Source organism: Macaca nemestrina, chromosome 7 (genome assembly GCF_043159975.1).
Source record: "Macaca nemestrina isolate mMacNem1 chromosome 7, mMacNem.hap1, whole genome shotgun sequence".
NCBI classification, from domain to species: Eukaryota; Metazoa; Chordata; class Mammalia; order Primates; family Cercopithecidae; genus Macaca; species Macaca nemestrina.
The window spans coordinates 73,040,745-73,054,959 of record NC_092131.1 but is presented as its reverse complement, the minus strand read 5'-3'; the positions used below and the strand labels follow the sequence as shown (position 1 = coordinate 73,054,959).

General features: G+C 44.9%; 2 protein-coding genes across 6 annotated transcripts in view; one reads left to right on the top strand and one right to left on the bottom strand.

Moving 5' to 3' along the window:
* Positions 1–11,942, bottom strand: part of LOC105477973 (protein phosphatase 2 regulatory subunit B''gamma) — a 37,018-nt gene extending 25,076 nt beyond the window's left edge. The window contains exons 1-3 of one of the 3 annotated variants that reach the window (XM_011734895.3): positions 11,800–11,942; positions 11,481–11,680; positions 6,177–6,304 (exon numbers count right to left, since the gene is read on the bottom strand). In XM_011734895.3, coding sequence (XP_011733197.1) covers positions 6,177–6,304; positions 11,481–11,538 — 186 coding nt within the window. In that variant the 5' untranslated portion in view covers positions 11,539–11,680; positions 11,800–11,942. Of the gene's footprint in view, positions 1–6,176; positions 6,305–11,426; positions 11,681–11,799 lie in introns of those variants that run through there. The other 2 variants (XM_011734898.2, XM_011734897.2) reach the window with 2 other exon arrangements.
* Positions 11,943–12,105: 163 nt separating this feature from the next.
* PROR (protein only RNase P catalytic subunit) overlaps positions 12,106–14,215 on the top strand; it is a 184,804-nt gene continuing 182,694 nt past the window's right edge. For 2 of the 3 annotated variants that reach the window (XR_011625959.1, XM_011734893.3), the window contains exons 1-2: positions 12,106–12,213; positions 12,530–13,807. Coding sequence is in view for 2 of the 3 variants with exons in the window: in XM_011734893.3 (XP_011733195.2) it covers positions 12,828–13,807 (980 nt within the window). In the remaining variant the exon portion in view is untranslated. The other variant, XM_011734892.3, reaches the window with a different exon arrangement.

Sequence of the window (14,215 nt, the reverse complement as noted above, 5' to 3'; positions counted from 1 at the left end):
GAACAATCTGCTTCATTTCTTCTTTTTTTAATTAATAATAGAGGCAGGGTCTTGCTATGTTGCCCAGGTTGGTCTTGAGATCCTGGGCTCAAGCAATCCTCCCACCTTGGCCTCCCAAAGTGCTAGGATTACAGGCATGAGCCACCACACCCAGTCAGAACAATTTACTTTAAAGAGCTCTTCTTCCTCTTCTACGTCTTAGCCCCATTAAATGTACCTCAGTAAACCTTAACGTCAAAACTCAGGGTTATGGTTTTTACCTTTCATTTCCAGGAACTAAGATGCCATCCCTCCCATCAGAAGGAACAGAGTTAAAGGAGTACAAACCAAAAATAAAATTCTAAGGCTCCCAACAATCTGAATGGTCTTCCTCTTCAGTCAGGGCCCTTAAAATTTAACCTGAGAGACCGTTTCAGGGCATGATGGGAAGTGAGGGTCAAACATGCCTCATTCTACCTCTCTGGCATTAACATCAACACAGACTTTAAGTCTAATAAGAAACATTTTATGACCTATTCTCTCTGAAGCCTGCTAGCTAAAAGCTTCATCTGCATGATAAAACCTTGGTCGCCATAGCCTCTTAACTTAACCCAGACATTCCTTTCTGTTTGATCCCTGGTCTTTAGAGAAACTCAACCAAGTGTCAACCAGCAAATGTTTGAATTTACCTGTAGCCTGGAAACCCCGCTTCAAATTGTCCCACCTTTCTGGACCAAACCAATGTATTTCTCAAATGTATTTGATTGATGTCTCATGCCTCCCTAAAACATGTGAAACCAAACTGCACCCAAACCACCTTTGGCACGTGTTCTCAGGATCTCTTGAAGGCTATGTCACAGGCCATGGTCACTCATATTTGGCTCAGAATAAATCTCTTCAAATATTTTAGAGTTCGACTCTTCATCAACAGAAGAAACATTAGGAGGTGGGGATGGGGCTGCAGTTGGGGCTGACTGAGATTGTGTTCTAGTGACTGTAAAGGTAAACTGAGGCTGGAGCCTAACCAGGAACGAAGACACAAGGCAAATGGCAGTGAGAATAGCCTTTATTAGGACTCGCGGGCGAGGTTCCTCGGTCCAAAGGTGCGGGCCGAGGAAGTCGCGCTGAGGGAGGAGGGTAGGGGCTTTTTATAGCCTGAGAGGTAGGGAAGCTGGTTGTACAAACAGGGCCTGGGGAGTCTTGAAACTACTAGGGCAGGAGTCGAGTAAGGGTCATGAGGAAGGGGTCTTTGGAAACTGTTTAACTGAAACTGCTGTTCACGAACTTGTGAAATGCAGGTGAGCTGCAGGTCATGGGGGGGTGTGGTTGCCCAACCAGAACTCTGATGCATGTAAGTCTGTGGGTGTGTACAAGGGTAAAGGGAGTCTTTAACAAAAGGCCTGCTACGCCGGGTAACACCGCCATGTTGGATCTAACAGTGACTAGTTAACCAGCTAATCAGCCAAGGAAAGAAATGGTGACTCAAGATAATACGTGTTTTCTCTGAAGCAGTGGGGACCACGGAGAGGAAGAAGAAAGAAGGGAAAGAACTTTTTTACAAATCCATAGCTGCAGACAGGAAACCATCTAAGATCTAGAGGTGGCCCAAGAGAGAAGTGACACGAAGACAGGGAAAAAAGGAGATTCCCTCAGAAACCAGAAAAAGAAGGCGAAGGTTTGGTCCTGGAAGTACAAGAAAGTTCAGTCCTGGCCTCAGGAATGGGATCACACCATTCCTATCCAAGAGCTGTTAGGAATGACACAGAGTAGGAAAGGGGGCTTGGGTCAGCTCACTCCCACTACGGCACTTTTTCATGCATTTCCACTCATCACAAAACCCACGCCATCACCTCACTGATACCACAATGTCTGAACCATGCCTTTTACTCAAAAGAATTCCAGTAACTAGCCTTAGGAGATAACCAGAGTTGTGGAGTGGGTGTCCTATCTAGGGAAGGAACGCTGAACAACTGATTTACAGCCTTGTTGCCTCTAGCCAGACCAGGTGGCCCACTGCTCAAGATAACCATAGCAACCAGATAATGCACACCTGCATACCCTACCTGATCTGCTTTGCCCAGCCCAGCCTGCATACCCCACCCTAATATCAATCCCTGATTTAAAAAAAAAAAAAACCCTACCAGCTCTTTTCAGAGAGTCAGGTGCTCTCTCTCCCTTTTGCGTTGAGAACCCAAGAACTTGTGTTTGATAACAGTAAGATCTTATGTAAGAATCTAGGTTAAATGAGATAATACAAAAGGCTCTGTGTGGGAAAAAGAGAGATCAGACTGTTACTGTGTCTACGTAGAAAGAAGTAGACATAACAGACTCCATTTTGTTCTGTACTAAGAAAAATTCTTCTGCCTTGAGATACTGTTAATCTGTAACCCTACCCCCAAACCTGCCCTTGCAGAGACATGTGCTGTGTCTACTCAAGGTTTAATGGATTTGGGGTTATGCAGGATGTGCTTTGTTAAGTGCCTAAAGGCAGTATACTTGTTAAAAGTCATCAGCATTCTCTAATCTCGGGAACACAAACACTGCAGAAAGCCGCAGGGACCTCTGCCTAGGAAAGCTATGTATTGTCCAAGGTTTCTCCCCATGTGATAGTCTGAAATATGGCCTTGTGGAAAGGGAAAGACCTGAAGGGTCGGTGCTGAGGAGGATTAGTAAAAGGTCTCCTGCCCGTCTCTGGGCAATGGAATGTCTCGGTGTAAAACCTGATTGTATGTTCTATTTACTGAGGTAGGAGAAAACCACCTTAGGGCTGGAGGTGGTACGTGCTAGTGGCAATGCTACTCTTAATGCCCTGAAAATGTTTATGGAGATGTTTGCATATTCACATCAAAGCACAGCACTTTTCCTTAAACTTATTCATGACACAGAGATCTTTATTCATATGTCTCCTTGCTGACCTTCTTCCTACTATGACCTTATGGTCCTGCCACTTCCCCTCTCCGAGATGGTGAAGATAATGATCAAAAAAATACTGAGGGAACTCAGAGGCCAGGGCGGCAGCCTGGGTCCTCTGTATGCTGAGCGCTGGTCCCCTGGGCCCACTTTCCTTTCTCTATACTTTGTCTCTGTGTCTTTCTTTTCTTAAGTCTCTCGTTCCACCTGATGAGGGAAATGCCCACAGGTGTGGAGGTGCAGGCCACCCCTTCACTCTGCAGTGCTTAGACACTCAATAAATGTCAATTCCCTTCTCTCTCCCCTAGGTTATCAAAAATATTCAGTTATCTAGCTGCCCCTGTTAAAGAAAAGTGTGAAATGCAAAAAGCAGTAAAGGTATGTATGATGTAACCCCATTTTAAAAAATACACAGATACCCACAAAAATATGTAGAAGGATTCATATAAAATGTTCTGTTTACATTGTTGGGTGATGTTGTTATGGGAAGAGATCAACTTGTTTAGCCATATTTTTTTCCTTTTCTACAATAAATATTGTTTGGGTGAGGGAGAAAGGACAAGATGGAGGAAGGTGAACAAGAAGGCACAATCCATGTTGCTTCCGGGTTCTTCCTCACCAACTTTCCAGTGTGCGGGAAAATGCAGCCAGCGCCAGGGAAGATGTAGATCATCCGAGCATGCGCCAGGTGATGTCAATCCAAAGAGATAGAAACTTACCTGGCCATGCCTATGGAGACGCCCCTATCACGCCCTTATCCTGCCCACTGCCCTCCCCCATCCAGTACCAATGCATAAAAGTTTGCTGCCGGCAGGAGCCGGTGTGAGTTCTTCGACCCCCACATTCGTGGGCCAGAGAACCTCACCCGAGAGCGCCGGCGCGACTTCCCTGGCCCCCCAACACCTGAGGACCAGAGAACCTCGCCCGAGAGTGTGCGCATATTTGCAATAAAAGACTGCCACTTTCTTATGTACTTTGGCCTCATGTTTAATTATTTAGCTCTCTTAAATTAAATTAAGTTAAATGAAACAAAACAAATGTGGGCTAGCATTACTGGCATATGATTCTTAAAAGGTTGAGAAGTATATATAAATGTTCAGTGAAAAAAATTTGCACTTGAAGAAATATTTCAGTATCCGGATAACTCACTTATATAAATACCTTAACCTGTAAGAACACTACCTAAATAAATGTTTACTATATTTGCAAATAATGTTATAATTAATAGAGTTAGAAGGTAACAGGTTCAAGGGACATCCAGCTAAGATTCCAGTTAACTTGTATAGTGGTTACATTTTCCATAATACTAAATAGATATTTTTTGGTAGACCTCACTTTCAGGTATAAATAGCTTTCTTTTTTAAAAAAATAAATAAATAAAATAAAAAAAAAAGATGGGGTGGGCCCAGCATGGTGGCTCACACCTGTAATCCCTGCACTTTGGGAGGCCGAGGCAGGTAGATCACCTGAGATCAGGAGTTCGAGACCAGCCTGGCCAACATGGCGAAAACCCGTCTCTACTAAAAATACAAAAACTAGCTGGGTGTGGTGGCACACACCTATAATCCGAGCTACTTGGGAGGGCTGAGGCAGGAGAATCGCTTGAACCTGGGAGGCAGAGGTTGCAGTGAGCTGAGATCAGGCCGTTGCACTCCAGCCTGGGCAACAGCGAGACTCTGTCTCAAAAAAAAAAAGATGGGGTGTGGGGTGGTCTCACTACGTTGCCCAGGCCGGTCTCAAACTCCTGAGCTTAAGAGATTCTCCCTTCCTCACCCTCTCAGAGTAGCTGGGACTACAGTTGAATGCCCTACCATACCCAGGTTGTAAACAGCTTTTTTTCTTTTTTCTTTTTTTTTGAGATAGGCTCTTGCTTTGCTACCCAGGCTGGAATGCAGTGGCATGATCACAGCTCACTGCAGCCTCAACCTCCTGAGCTCAAGTGATCCTTCCACCTCAGCCTCCTGAGTAGCAGGGACTACAGGTGTCACCATCATGCCTGGCTAAGTTTTTTTGGAGAGACAAGATCTCACCAAGTTGCCCAGACTGGTTCTCAAACTCCTGGCCTCAAGTGATCCTCCTGATTTGATGGCCTCCCAAAGTGGTAGGGTTATAGGTGTGAGTCACTGCTCCTGGCCAACCTTTTTTTTTTTTTTGAGACAGGGTCTTTGCTCTATCACCCAGGCTGGAGTGCAGTGACCCTATCGTAAATAGCTTTTCTTAAGGTCTATTTTGTCTATATGTCCCTTCAAGCCATTTTCAGAGTTTGGCACAGGGAAAGAAATAGTCAAGTGAAATTCCTTTTTGTTTGTTCGTTTGTTTGAGATCGAGTCTTGCTCTGTCACCCAGGCTGGAGTGCAGTGGTGTGATCTCAGCTCACTGCAACCTCCACCTCTCAGGTTCAAGAGATTATCCTGCCTCAGCCTCCTGAGTAGTTGGGATCACAGGTGCACATCACCACTCCTGGCTAATTTTTGTATTTTCAGTAGAGACTGGGTTTCACCATATTGGTCAGGCTGGTCTCGAACTCCTTACCTTGTGATCCACCCACCTTGGCCTCTCAAAGTGCTGGGATTACAGGCATGAGCCACCATGCCTGGCCTCAAGTGAAATTCTTTAAGTTTTCCATTTTCAATCGATTTTTTGGTTTAGCCTTGAGCAAAATTTTAAAACTTTGTAACAAAGCGTTGTATACCTGATAACACAATCCAATAGAATACTTACTACTAATATCTATAATAAAAATTAGAAAGAAAAAGCCAACAGTTTAACAACTTTGTGTTTACATACCCACTTAAATCTAAACTTGGGGTTTTATTGGGCTCAAAATGTTTTATAATAGTGATAAGATTACAATAAAATAATATACAAAATTTAAAATATAATCCTCTATTCTTAAAACATAAAATTCTGGTCCTATTTTTAAAATTACTTTTTTCTGGGGGTGGGAGGACAGGGTCTAACTCTGTTGCCCAGGCTGGAGTGCAGTGACACAATCACGGCTCACTGCTGCCTCGACCTCCTGGGCTCAAGTGATCCTCCTGCTTCAGCCTCCTGAGAAGCTAGGACTATAGGCATGCATCACCATGTCCAACTATTTAAAAAAAAATTTTTTTTTAGAGATGGGGGCTTGCTATGTTGCTCTGGCTGGTCTCAAATTCCCAGACTCAAGCGATCCTCTCGCCTCAGCCTCCCAAAGTGTTGGGATTATAGGTATGAGCCATCTTGCCTTGCCAAAAATTGTATTTCATTTTTAAACTCTGCAGGACATTTGATTAGACACTACTTACCCTATAATAAAACCGGGGAATGGTCTTATAGAATTCATTTGTGTTTTTTCTACCTCCTTTCCATTCGGAGTAATATTTTGTAAATAAATCCATTTCTTCATCTTTTAATTCTTGTTCACTTTTTTTTTCTGGTAACAAAACAGATTAAGGGGAGCACTTTTAAAATCAAGCAGTACTTTTACTCAGGTCATCCTATATATTAATAATTTAATTATTAATTTATTAATAATTTAATAGTTGCAGTGCCAAAAAGGCCTTCACAATTGTGCTTAGACACTAAGCATATTAACTTTTCTGAAATACCAAGAATCACTATCTTCTACTGAAGCAGCCTCCTCTACATCTTCAACCACTTCTCAGCATGCTCCCTCTACTTCTGTTTATTGCTAAAGCTAGTCTCTTCCTCAAGTCATTACCTCTCCTACAGGACTCTGTAGAGTGCTAATTCATTCAATGAAAAGAATTTACTGAGCACCTACTATGTACAGAGAGCACTGTAGTAGACATGGAATGAGGGGTGAAAAGACAGCGCCAGTCCCTGACCTCATGGAGTTTCAGCTTCACAATCACTGTTTCTCTACCTAATGTAGAGAAAACAAACAAAAAAACATCCTCTGTCTGAAGCTCAAAACTCAGGGCTCTATTACCCTGCAACTCGCCTGCTATTGGCACGTGGCTGTCTCATTCAGCCAATTCCTCCCCACTTATTTGTGGACTACAGTGACCGGTACACAGTGTTCTTCACAAGGTCCTGCAATCATTTAGGACAAATAAACATTTATGTGGGTGACCATGGGTCCTGCAACTCTAAAAACTTTCACCTCCAGTTCATTCTGCCATTTGGTTCTACAGCAAGATCACAGATTTTACTTGTACCTTTTCTGAAATCTTAAGCTCAAATATACTCTCAGATCATCCTTACTGGTAATTCAAAACCTCACTGCCATAGCATTTCCACTTCAGCCTCACTGAGCTCTTGAATTCTGTGATCTGTTTTCTCAAAAGTTATTTTACTCTTTCTGGTCTCATTTCCTTCCCAACAAGCCTGTAATTGTTTCCTTGAATTCCTTTTATGACTGTATTTCTGCTGCATCTGTTAACTGTTAATTTTTTTTTTTTTTTTTTTTTTTGGAGACGGAGCTTCGCTCTTGTTGCCCAGGCTGGAGTGCAATGGCACAATCTTGGCCCAATGCAACCTCTGCCTCCCAGGTTCAAGTGATTCTCCTGCCTCAGCCTCCTGAGTAGCTGGGATTACAGGCATGTGCCACCACGCCTGGCTAATTTTGTATTTTTAGTAGAGATGGGGTTTCTCCATGTTGGTCAGCCTGGTCTGGATCTCCCGACCACAGGTGATCTGCCCGCCTCAGCCTCCCAAAGTGCTGGGATTACAGGCATGAGCCACTGTGCCTGGCCTATTATGTTAATTTTTAACTTTAGACCAAACCTGTAAGTTAATTTCTTTACTATGGCTCAGTGCTGTTGGAGAAAACTGCAAAATTTTTCAAGTAAAATCAAGACTGACAACTGACCGCTGAAGTTAACAATATGGCGGTCAATGATGATTCTTGAGAAGCAGGAATCTGAGAAGAGTACAGATTTAACCAATAACTGTTTTAACAAATATTGCTATAAGGGGAACAGAAAAATGAGGAATGGTTAGAGGTGGAAATTAAGAAAGTTGAAGATGGGAGAAATACCAGCATGTTTATATGCTGATGGGAATGATTAAAGAAAAACTGATGATGCAGGAGAAGGGACAACTGCCAAGAGTACATTCTGCAGCAGGCAAAAATGGAATCTACTACAAAGGATAGGATCTAGTACACTGATGAAGGAACCAGACTTAAGCAGGTGCTGTACAACCTATATAATTTGCTTATTATTTTATTATTTCTCTCCACACTAAAGTGTAAGTTCTACAAAGACAGGGATTTTTGTGTGTTCTAAGCTACAATGGTACTTGGCACGAAACAGGCATGGAGTAAGTATCTGCTAAAAGAATGTAGTGTGTTCAAGAGTTAAGGGGTCAAAAAAGCACATAAAGTACAGGTACCTTCTTTTGTTTTTGAGACTGAGTCGTACTCTGTCACCTAGGCTGGAGGGCAGTGGCACGATCTTGGCTCACTGCAACCTCCACCTCCTGGGTTCAAGTGATTCTCCTGCCTAAGCCTCCTGAGTAGCTGGGATTACAGACACTTGCCACAACACCGGGCTAAATTTTGAATTTTTAGTAGAGACAGCGTTTCACCATGTTGGCCAGGCTGGTCTCGATCTCCTGACCTCAGGTGATCCACCCACTTCAGCCTCCCAAAGTGCTGGCATTACAGGCGTAAGCCACTGTGCCCAGCCAAGTACAGGTAACTTCTTTGAGAAGTTTTCCTACAAAGAGTGCAGAGAAATGCAGCAGAAGCTGGAGAGGAATGTGGGATCAAATGACTCTTTTTTTTTTTTTTTTGAGATGGAGTCTCGTTCTGTCGCCCAGGCTGGAGTGCAGTGGCATAATCTCAGTTTACCGCAACCTCTGCCTCCCGGGTTCAAGCGATTCTCCTGCTTCAGCCTCCCAAATAGCTGGGATTACAGGTGCGAACCACTGTGCTCAGCTACTTTTTGTAGTTTTAGTAGAGACAGGGTTTCACCATGTTGGCCAGGCTGGTCTTAAACTCTGGACCTCAAGTGATCCACCTACCTCGGCCTCCCAAAGTGTTGGGATTACAGGCGTGAGCCACAGTGCCCGGCCCAAATGACTTTTTTTAAGACAGGGTCTGACTCTTGTCACCCAGGCTGCAGTATAGTGTCATGATCATAGCTCACTGCAGCCCCAAACTCCTAGATTGAAACAAACCCTCCTTCCTCAGCCTCTAGAGTAGTTAGGACTACAGGGGTGCAGAACCACCAGGGCTAATTTTTTTACTTTCTATTTTTGTAGAAATGGTGTTTCACTATGTTGCCCAGGCCAGTCTCAAACTCCTGGCCTCAAGCGATCTTCCCACCTTCGCCTTCCAAAGTGCTGGGAGTGAGCCACCCGGCCTCCCAACAACACTCCCCCCACCCACCCACCTTTTTTTTTTTTTTTTTTGAGACGGAGTCTCGCTCTGTAGCCCAGGCTGGAGTGCAGTGGCCGGATCTCAGCTCACTGCAAGCTCCGCCTCCCGGGTTCACGCCATTCTCCGGCCTCAGCCTCCCGAGTAGCTGGGACTACAGGCGCCCGCCACCTCGCCCGGCTATTTTTTTTTGTATTTCTTAGTAGAGACGGGGTTTCACCGTGTTAGCCAGGATGGTCTCGATCTCCTGACCTCGTGATCCGCCCATCTCGGCCTCCCAAAGTGCTGGGATTACAGGCTTGAGCCACCGCGCCCGGCCCCACCCACCTTTTAAAAAGATGGGTGATATTAATAGCACACTTGTGCTGGTGAAAATGATCCAGCAGAAGGAAAATCTGACGATGTATGAAAGAAAGGATGAGGCTGGAAGGAAGTCAGTGAATACAGGAGAAAGAATGCAATCTAGTGGTGGAGTGGAGGACCTCTTAAATAGGAACATGGACAGTTCATCATTTTAACAGTGAAGCCAGAGTGTATGGGCACCTGTGGGGTTGTGGGGCTGAAAGAAACGTTAAGGGGGACAGGTGAGGTTCTCCTTTGACTGCTTTTTTTTGAGACTGAGTCTCGCTCAGTCACCCTGGCTGAAGGGCAGTGGTGCAATCTCGGCTCACTGCAAGCTCCGCTTCTCGGGTTCAAGCGATTCTTCGGCCTCAACCTGTGGAATAGCTGAGACTACAGGCGCCCGCCACCACGACCGGCTAATTTTTTTTGTATTTTTAGTAGAGACGGGGTTTCCCCGTGTTAGCCAGGATGGTCTCGATCTGCTGACCTCGTGATCCGCCCGCCTCAGCCTCCCAAAATGCTGGGATTACAGGCCTGAGCCACCGCGCCCGGCCAACTGATTCTCCTTTCTTAATGAGATATATATTTAAAAAAAAGTTCATCAGCTTAAAGTAAGAAGTGGGTAGGACAGACTGCAGGTGTAAGAGATGAGAAGAATGGACTGTAAAAGAGTGTTGCCTGGGCGCTCATGTCTGTAATAGCAACACTTTGGAAGGTGGAGGTAGGAAGACTGCCTGAGGCCAGGAATTCGAGACCAGCCCTATTAACATAGCAAGACCTCACCGCTACTAAAAATAAAAAATTAGCGGATGTGGTGGCGTGTGCCTGTACTTCCAGCTGCTTAGGAGGCTGAGGTGGGAGGATCCTTTGAGCCCAGGAAATCGAGGTTGCAGCGAGACGTCACTGTGCTGCTGCACTCCAGCCTGGGCAACAGAGGGAGAGCCTGAATAAAAATAAAAAAAAAAATAGTGTATCTAGGGAAACACAGATTGGCAGTTTGGGAGATGAAAACTGAATGTAGGAGAATGAACGTCCAGGAAAACACGGTAGACATGACCGAAACATCTACTTTAGCTTAGTGGACATGTACTAAAAGTGAGATAACTCGGCGGGGCGCGGCAGCTCACGACTGGAATTCCAGCACTTTGGGAGGCCGAGGTGGGTGGATCACGAGGTCAGGAGTTTGAAACCAGCCTGACCAATATGGTGAAACCCCGTCTCTACTAGAAATTAACCCGCCGTGGAGGCGCGCGCTTGTAGTTCCAGCTACTCGAGGCTGAGGAAGAAGAATCGCTTGAACCCGGGAGGCGGAGGCTGCAGTGAGCTGAGATGCTGCCACCGCATTCCAGCCAGCCTGGGCGACAGAGCAAGAGACTCCGTCTCAAAAAAAAAAAAAAAAAAAAAAAAAAAAAAAAAAAAAGTGAGACAAGGTTCTGTTTTTCTCCAGCCACTTTCAACAGCCCTTAGTGCGGGTGTGGAATAGGAAAGCTAGATTTAACGAGGTTAGTTAATAAGCAATGTGAAGGAGAAAAATAAAAGGAAAAATGGATTATGAAATATAAAATGGATTAGGAGGGAAGCAAAAAGCGTGACAGTAAAAAGGCGGTAGGACAATTACAGGTCCTGGTGGGGTTGAGGCGTTGTTGGATCCGGGGTTCTAAGTTATTCTTCACAAGTTTAGATTAAGACCATGGAAGTCAGTGACTAAGGCTAAGTTTTTCGTTCCCCCAGACTCCGTCCCAGGAAAGTTTGGGTCAACCCTATCGGGATCCCTAAAGCACATTCCACTCCGCCTCCTTTGTCGCGAGGTTTCACAGAAGCGGAAAGTGCGGCTCCCCCTTGCTCCTCCTCCCCATCTCCCTCCTACCTCTAGGAGTTTAGGGCCGGGCCATCCCAACGGGCGGCCCCTCCCAAAACTCACTGTTTGGACGGGTGTTGGGCGTCGCTAAGCGCCGACGAAGAACTTCTTTCCAGTCCATGGCCGACTCTCGCGCAGCAGCTTCTGCATTTGCTGTTTCCTACCTGCTCCACCCCTACCAACTCAGGCGTCAGCACCGCCAGGCCCCGTAAAGGTTAGGAAGGCCGCTCAACCACCATCTTGAACAAGGGCGGAAGTCTTGGCTAAAGAGGCAAAAACAATTACTGTCACTCCCGCGGAGAATACCGCTACCACGCTGACTGGGGGAAAGCTATGAAAGAGATGGAAAATGGTTCTCCTTCAGGAGGCGTCCCAAACTCACCAAGCCCGATTTTAAAAGGCAGGATAAGCCCGCGTTTTCCTTTATCGTGCGCCTTTGGCGCGTGCGCACCACGTGACTCAGAAGTTAATTGATTCCGGCTTGAGGGAAGCGCTTTCTTTCACAATTTCTTTTCATTGTTCATTGCGGATATCTGTAAGCCCTCCAGGTCCCCTGAATGTAGTAGACGCTTCCGCAGCCGTCTCTTACCCCTTTTGCCACAAAATGCTTCAAAATTGCCTTTTTTCCTCGCCACCAGGCCAGGCGGAACGCCTAAGTCCGGGTTAGTCTCGTCAGTCGGCCGGGGCTGGCGCGGTGCATAGTGGGCACTGTAGTTCCCGCCGCGTTTATGGCCGCGTTAAGCCTGAGTGCCGCGTTGAGTTGTTGAATGAAGTGAACTTCGTTTGTCAGCGATAGGTACGCGGTCTAGGCAGCGCCCTTCCTGGATCTCTCTTCCTTTCCCGAGTCGTTGGCGCACCTGACTCGCCACCTCCTCCCTCCGCATCCCTCCATCGGAGGAGCTTTGCGGTCTTTGGAGAGTTATGCAGGGTGAAGGCCCCTAGATTTTGGCTTTCGCCGCTGTTGCTGGTGGGCTGGAGTTGGAGGCTCCTGGATACGGTTTTGGCTTTATACGCCCTTTCCAGCAAGCTTCCCGTGGGAATCTGTTCCTTTTCAGGACAACTGTGATCCACGTGAGTAAAACTGGGCGTTCCTTCTTGTGCTTTTTCCTCAGGTTCATGAACTGGAATGTAAGAGGCACCAGAGGATTCCTGCTCTGTCCCCTGGTTTGCGGCTTGCGACGTTGGACATCCCTGGATTGTTGTTTAATAGAGAAAACTCACCTGCCTTCTTGCTATTAAGTAACCCCAAAAGCAGAACTTTGATTTGTCTGTAAGGAAGAAACACAAATCTTCTTTTAAAAAGCTGCACTTCGACTCTCCACTGCCGACCACCAATCCCTTTAATTTTGCTATAGAAGAGGGTTTTTTTCCAACATCTCTCTCACTGTCTGGTGCTGATCTCACTGCATAATGACTTTCTATTTGTTTGGTATTCGAAGCTTTCCTAAGCTTTGGAAGAGCAACCCATACCTTGGGCTAGGCCCAGGGCACTCTTATGTCTCTCTCTTTCTTTCAGACAGCTGTGGCAGCAGGAGCCAACAGAGGTTGTTTTCTCTTAAAACAATGTCTCCACAGAATACCAAAGCAACGAATCTGATTGCCAAGGCCAGATATCTCAGGAAAGAGGAGGGCAGTAATAAGCAAGTTTCTTCTGTTCCTCATTTTTTTTCAGCTGGAGCAGCTAAGAAGAGATCACAGATGAATCCTCAAAGTAAAGATCATGCCTTGCCATCTGTGAGGAACACTATTCAACTCCCAACACAACCTTTGAATTCAGAGGAGTGGGATAAACTTAAGGCGGATTTCAAAGGAAAGACCAGTTTTGAAAGATTCATCATTTCACAGATGGCTCACTCTCATAGCTCTGTAGATGTGGCTAAATCTCTGCTGGCATGGGTAGCAGCAAAAAATAATGGTATCGTAAGTTATGATTTACTGGTCAGGTATTTGTATCTCTGTGTCTTTCATATGCAGACATCTGAAGTTATTGATGTCTTTGAAATTATGAAAACCAGATATAAGACTTTAGAACCTGGAGGTTACAGTCTTCTCATCCAGGGACTGATCCATACAGACAGATGGAGAGAATCATTGTTGCTGTTAGAGGACATCAAAAAAGTTATCACTCCTTCTAAAAAGAACTATAATGACTGTATCCAGGGAGCTCTCCTTCATCAAGATATAAACACAGCTTGGAATTTGTATCAGGAATTGCTAGGTCATGATTTTGTTCCTATGTTGGAAACTTTAAAAGCTTTCTTTGATTTTGGAAAAGACATAAAGGATGATAATTATTCAAATAAACTACTAGATATTCTTTCATATCTAAGAAATAATCAGCTGTATCCAGGGGAATCATTTGCACACAGTATAAAAACATGGTTTGAGAGGTAATTTTGACTTTTTTATATGTATGTTTTTATTCTTTAATTTTTTTTTTTTTTTTTTGAGGCAGGGTCTTGCTCTGTTGCCCAGACTGGAGTGCAGTGTTGTGTTCATAGCTCCCTGTAATCTCAAACTCCTGGCCTCAAGTGATCCTCTCGCTTCAGTCTCCTGAGTATCTGAAACTACAGGCATGTGCCACCATACCTGGCTAATTATTTTTAACTTAATAACTTTAAACCTCAAAGTAGCCACTCTTTTTTGTTGTTAGTTGCTGAGAATCATTCTATTCTGATTATACTTTTTTCCATCTCTTAGTAAGGTTTATTTTCTCTTTAAGACAAAATTTTCTCTCTTTAAAAAAAGTAGCAGCATACATAATTTGTGCTAATCTTTACCCATCACATAAAAGTGAA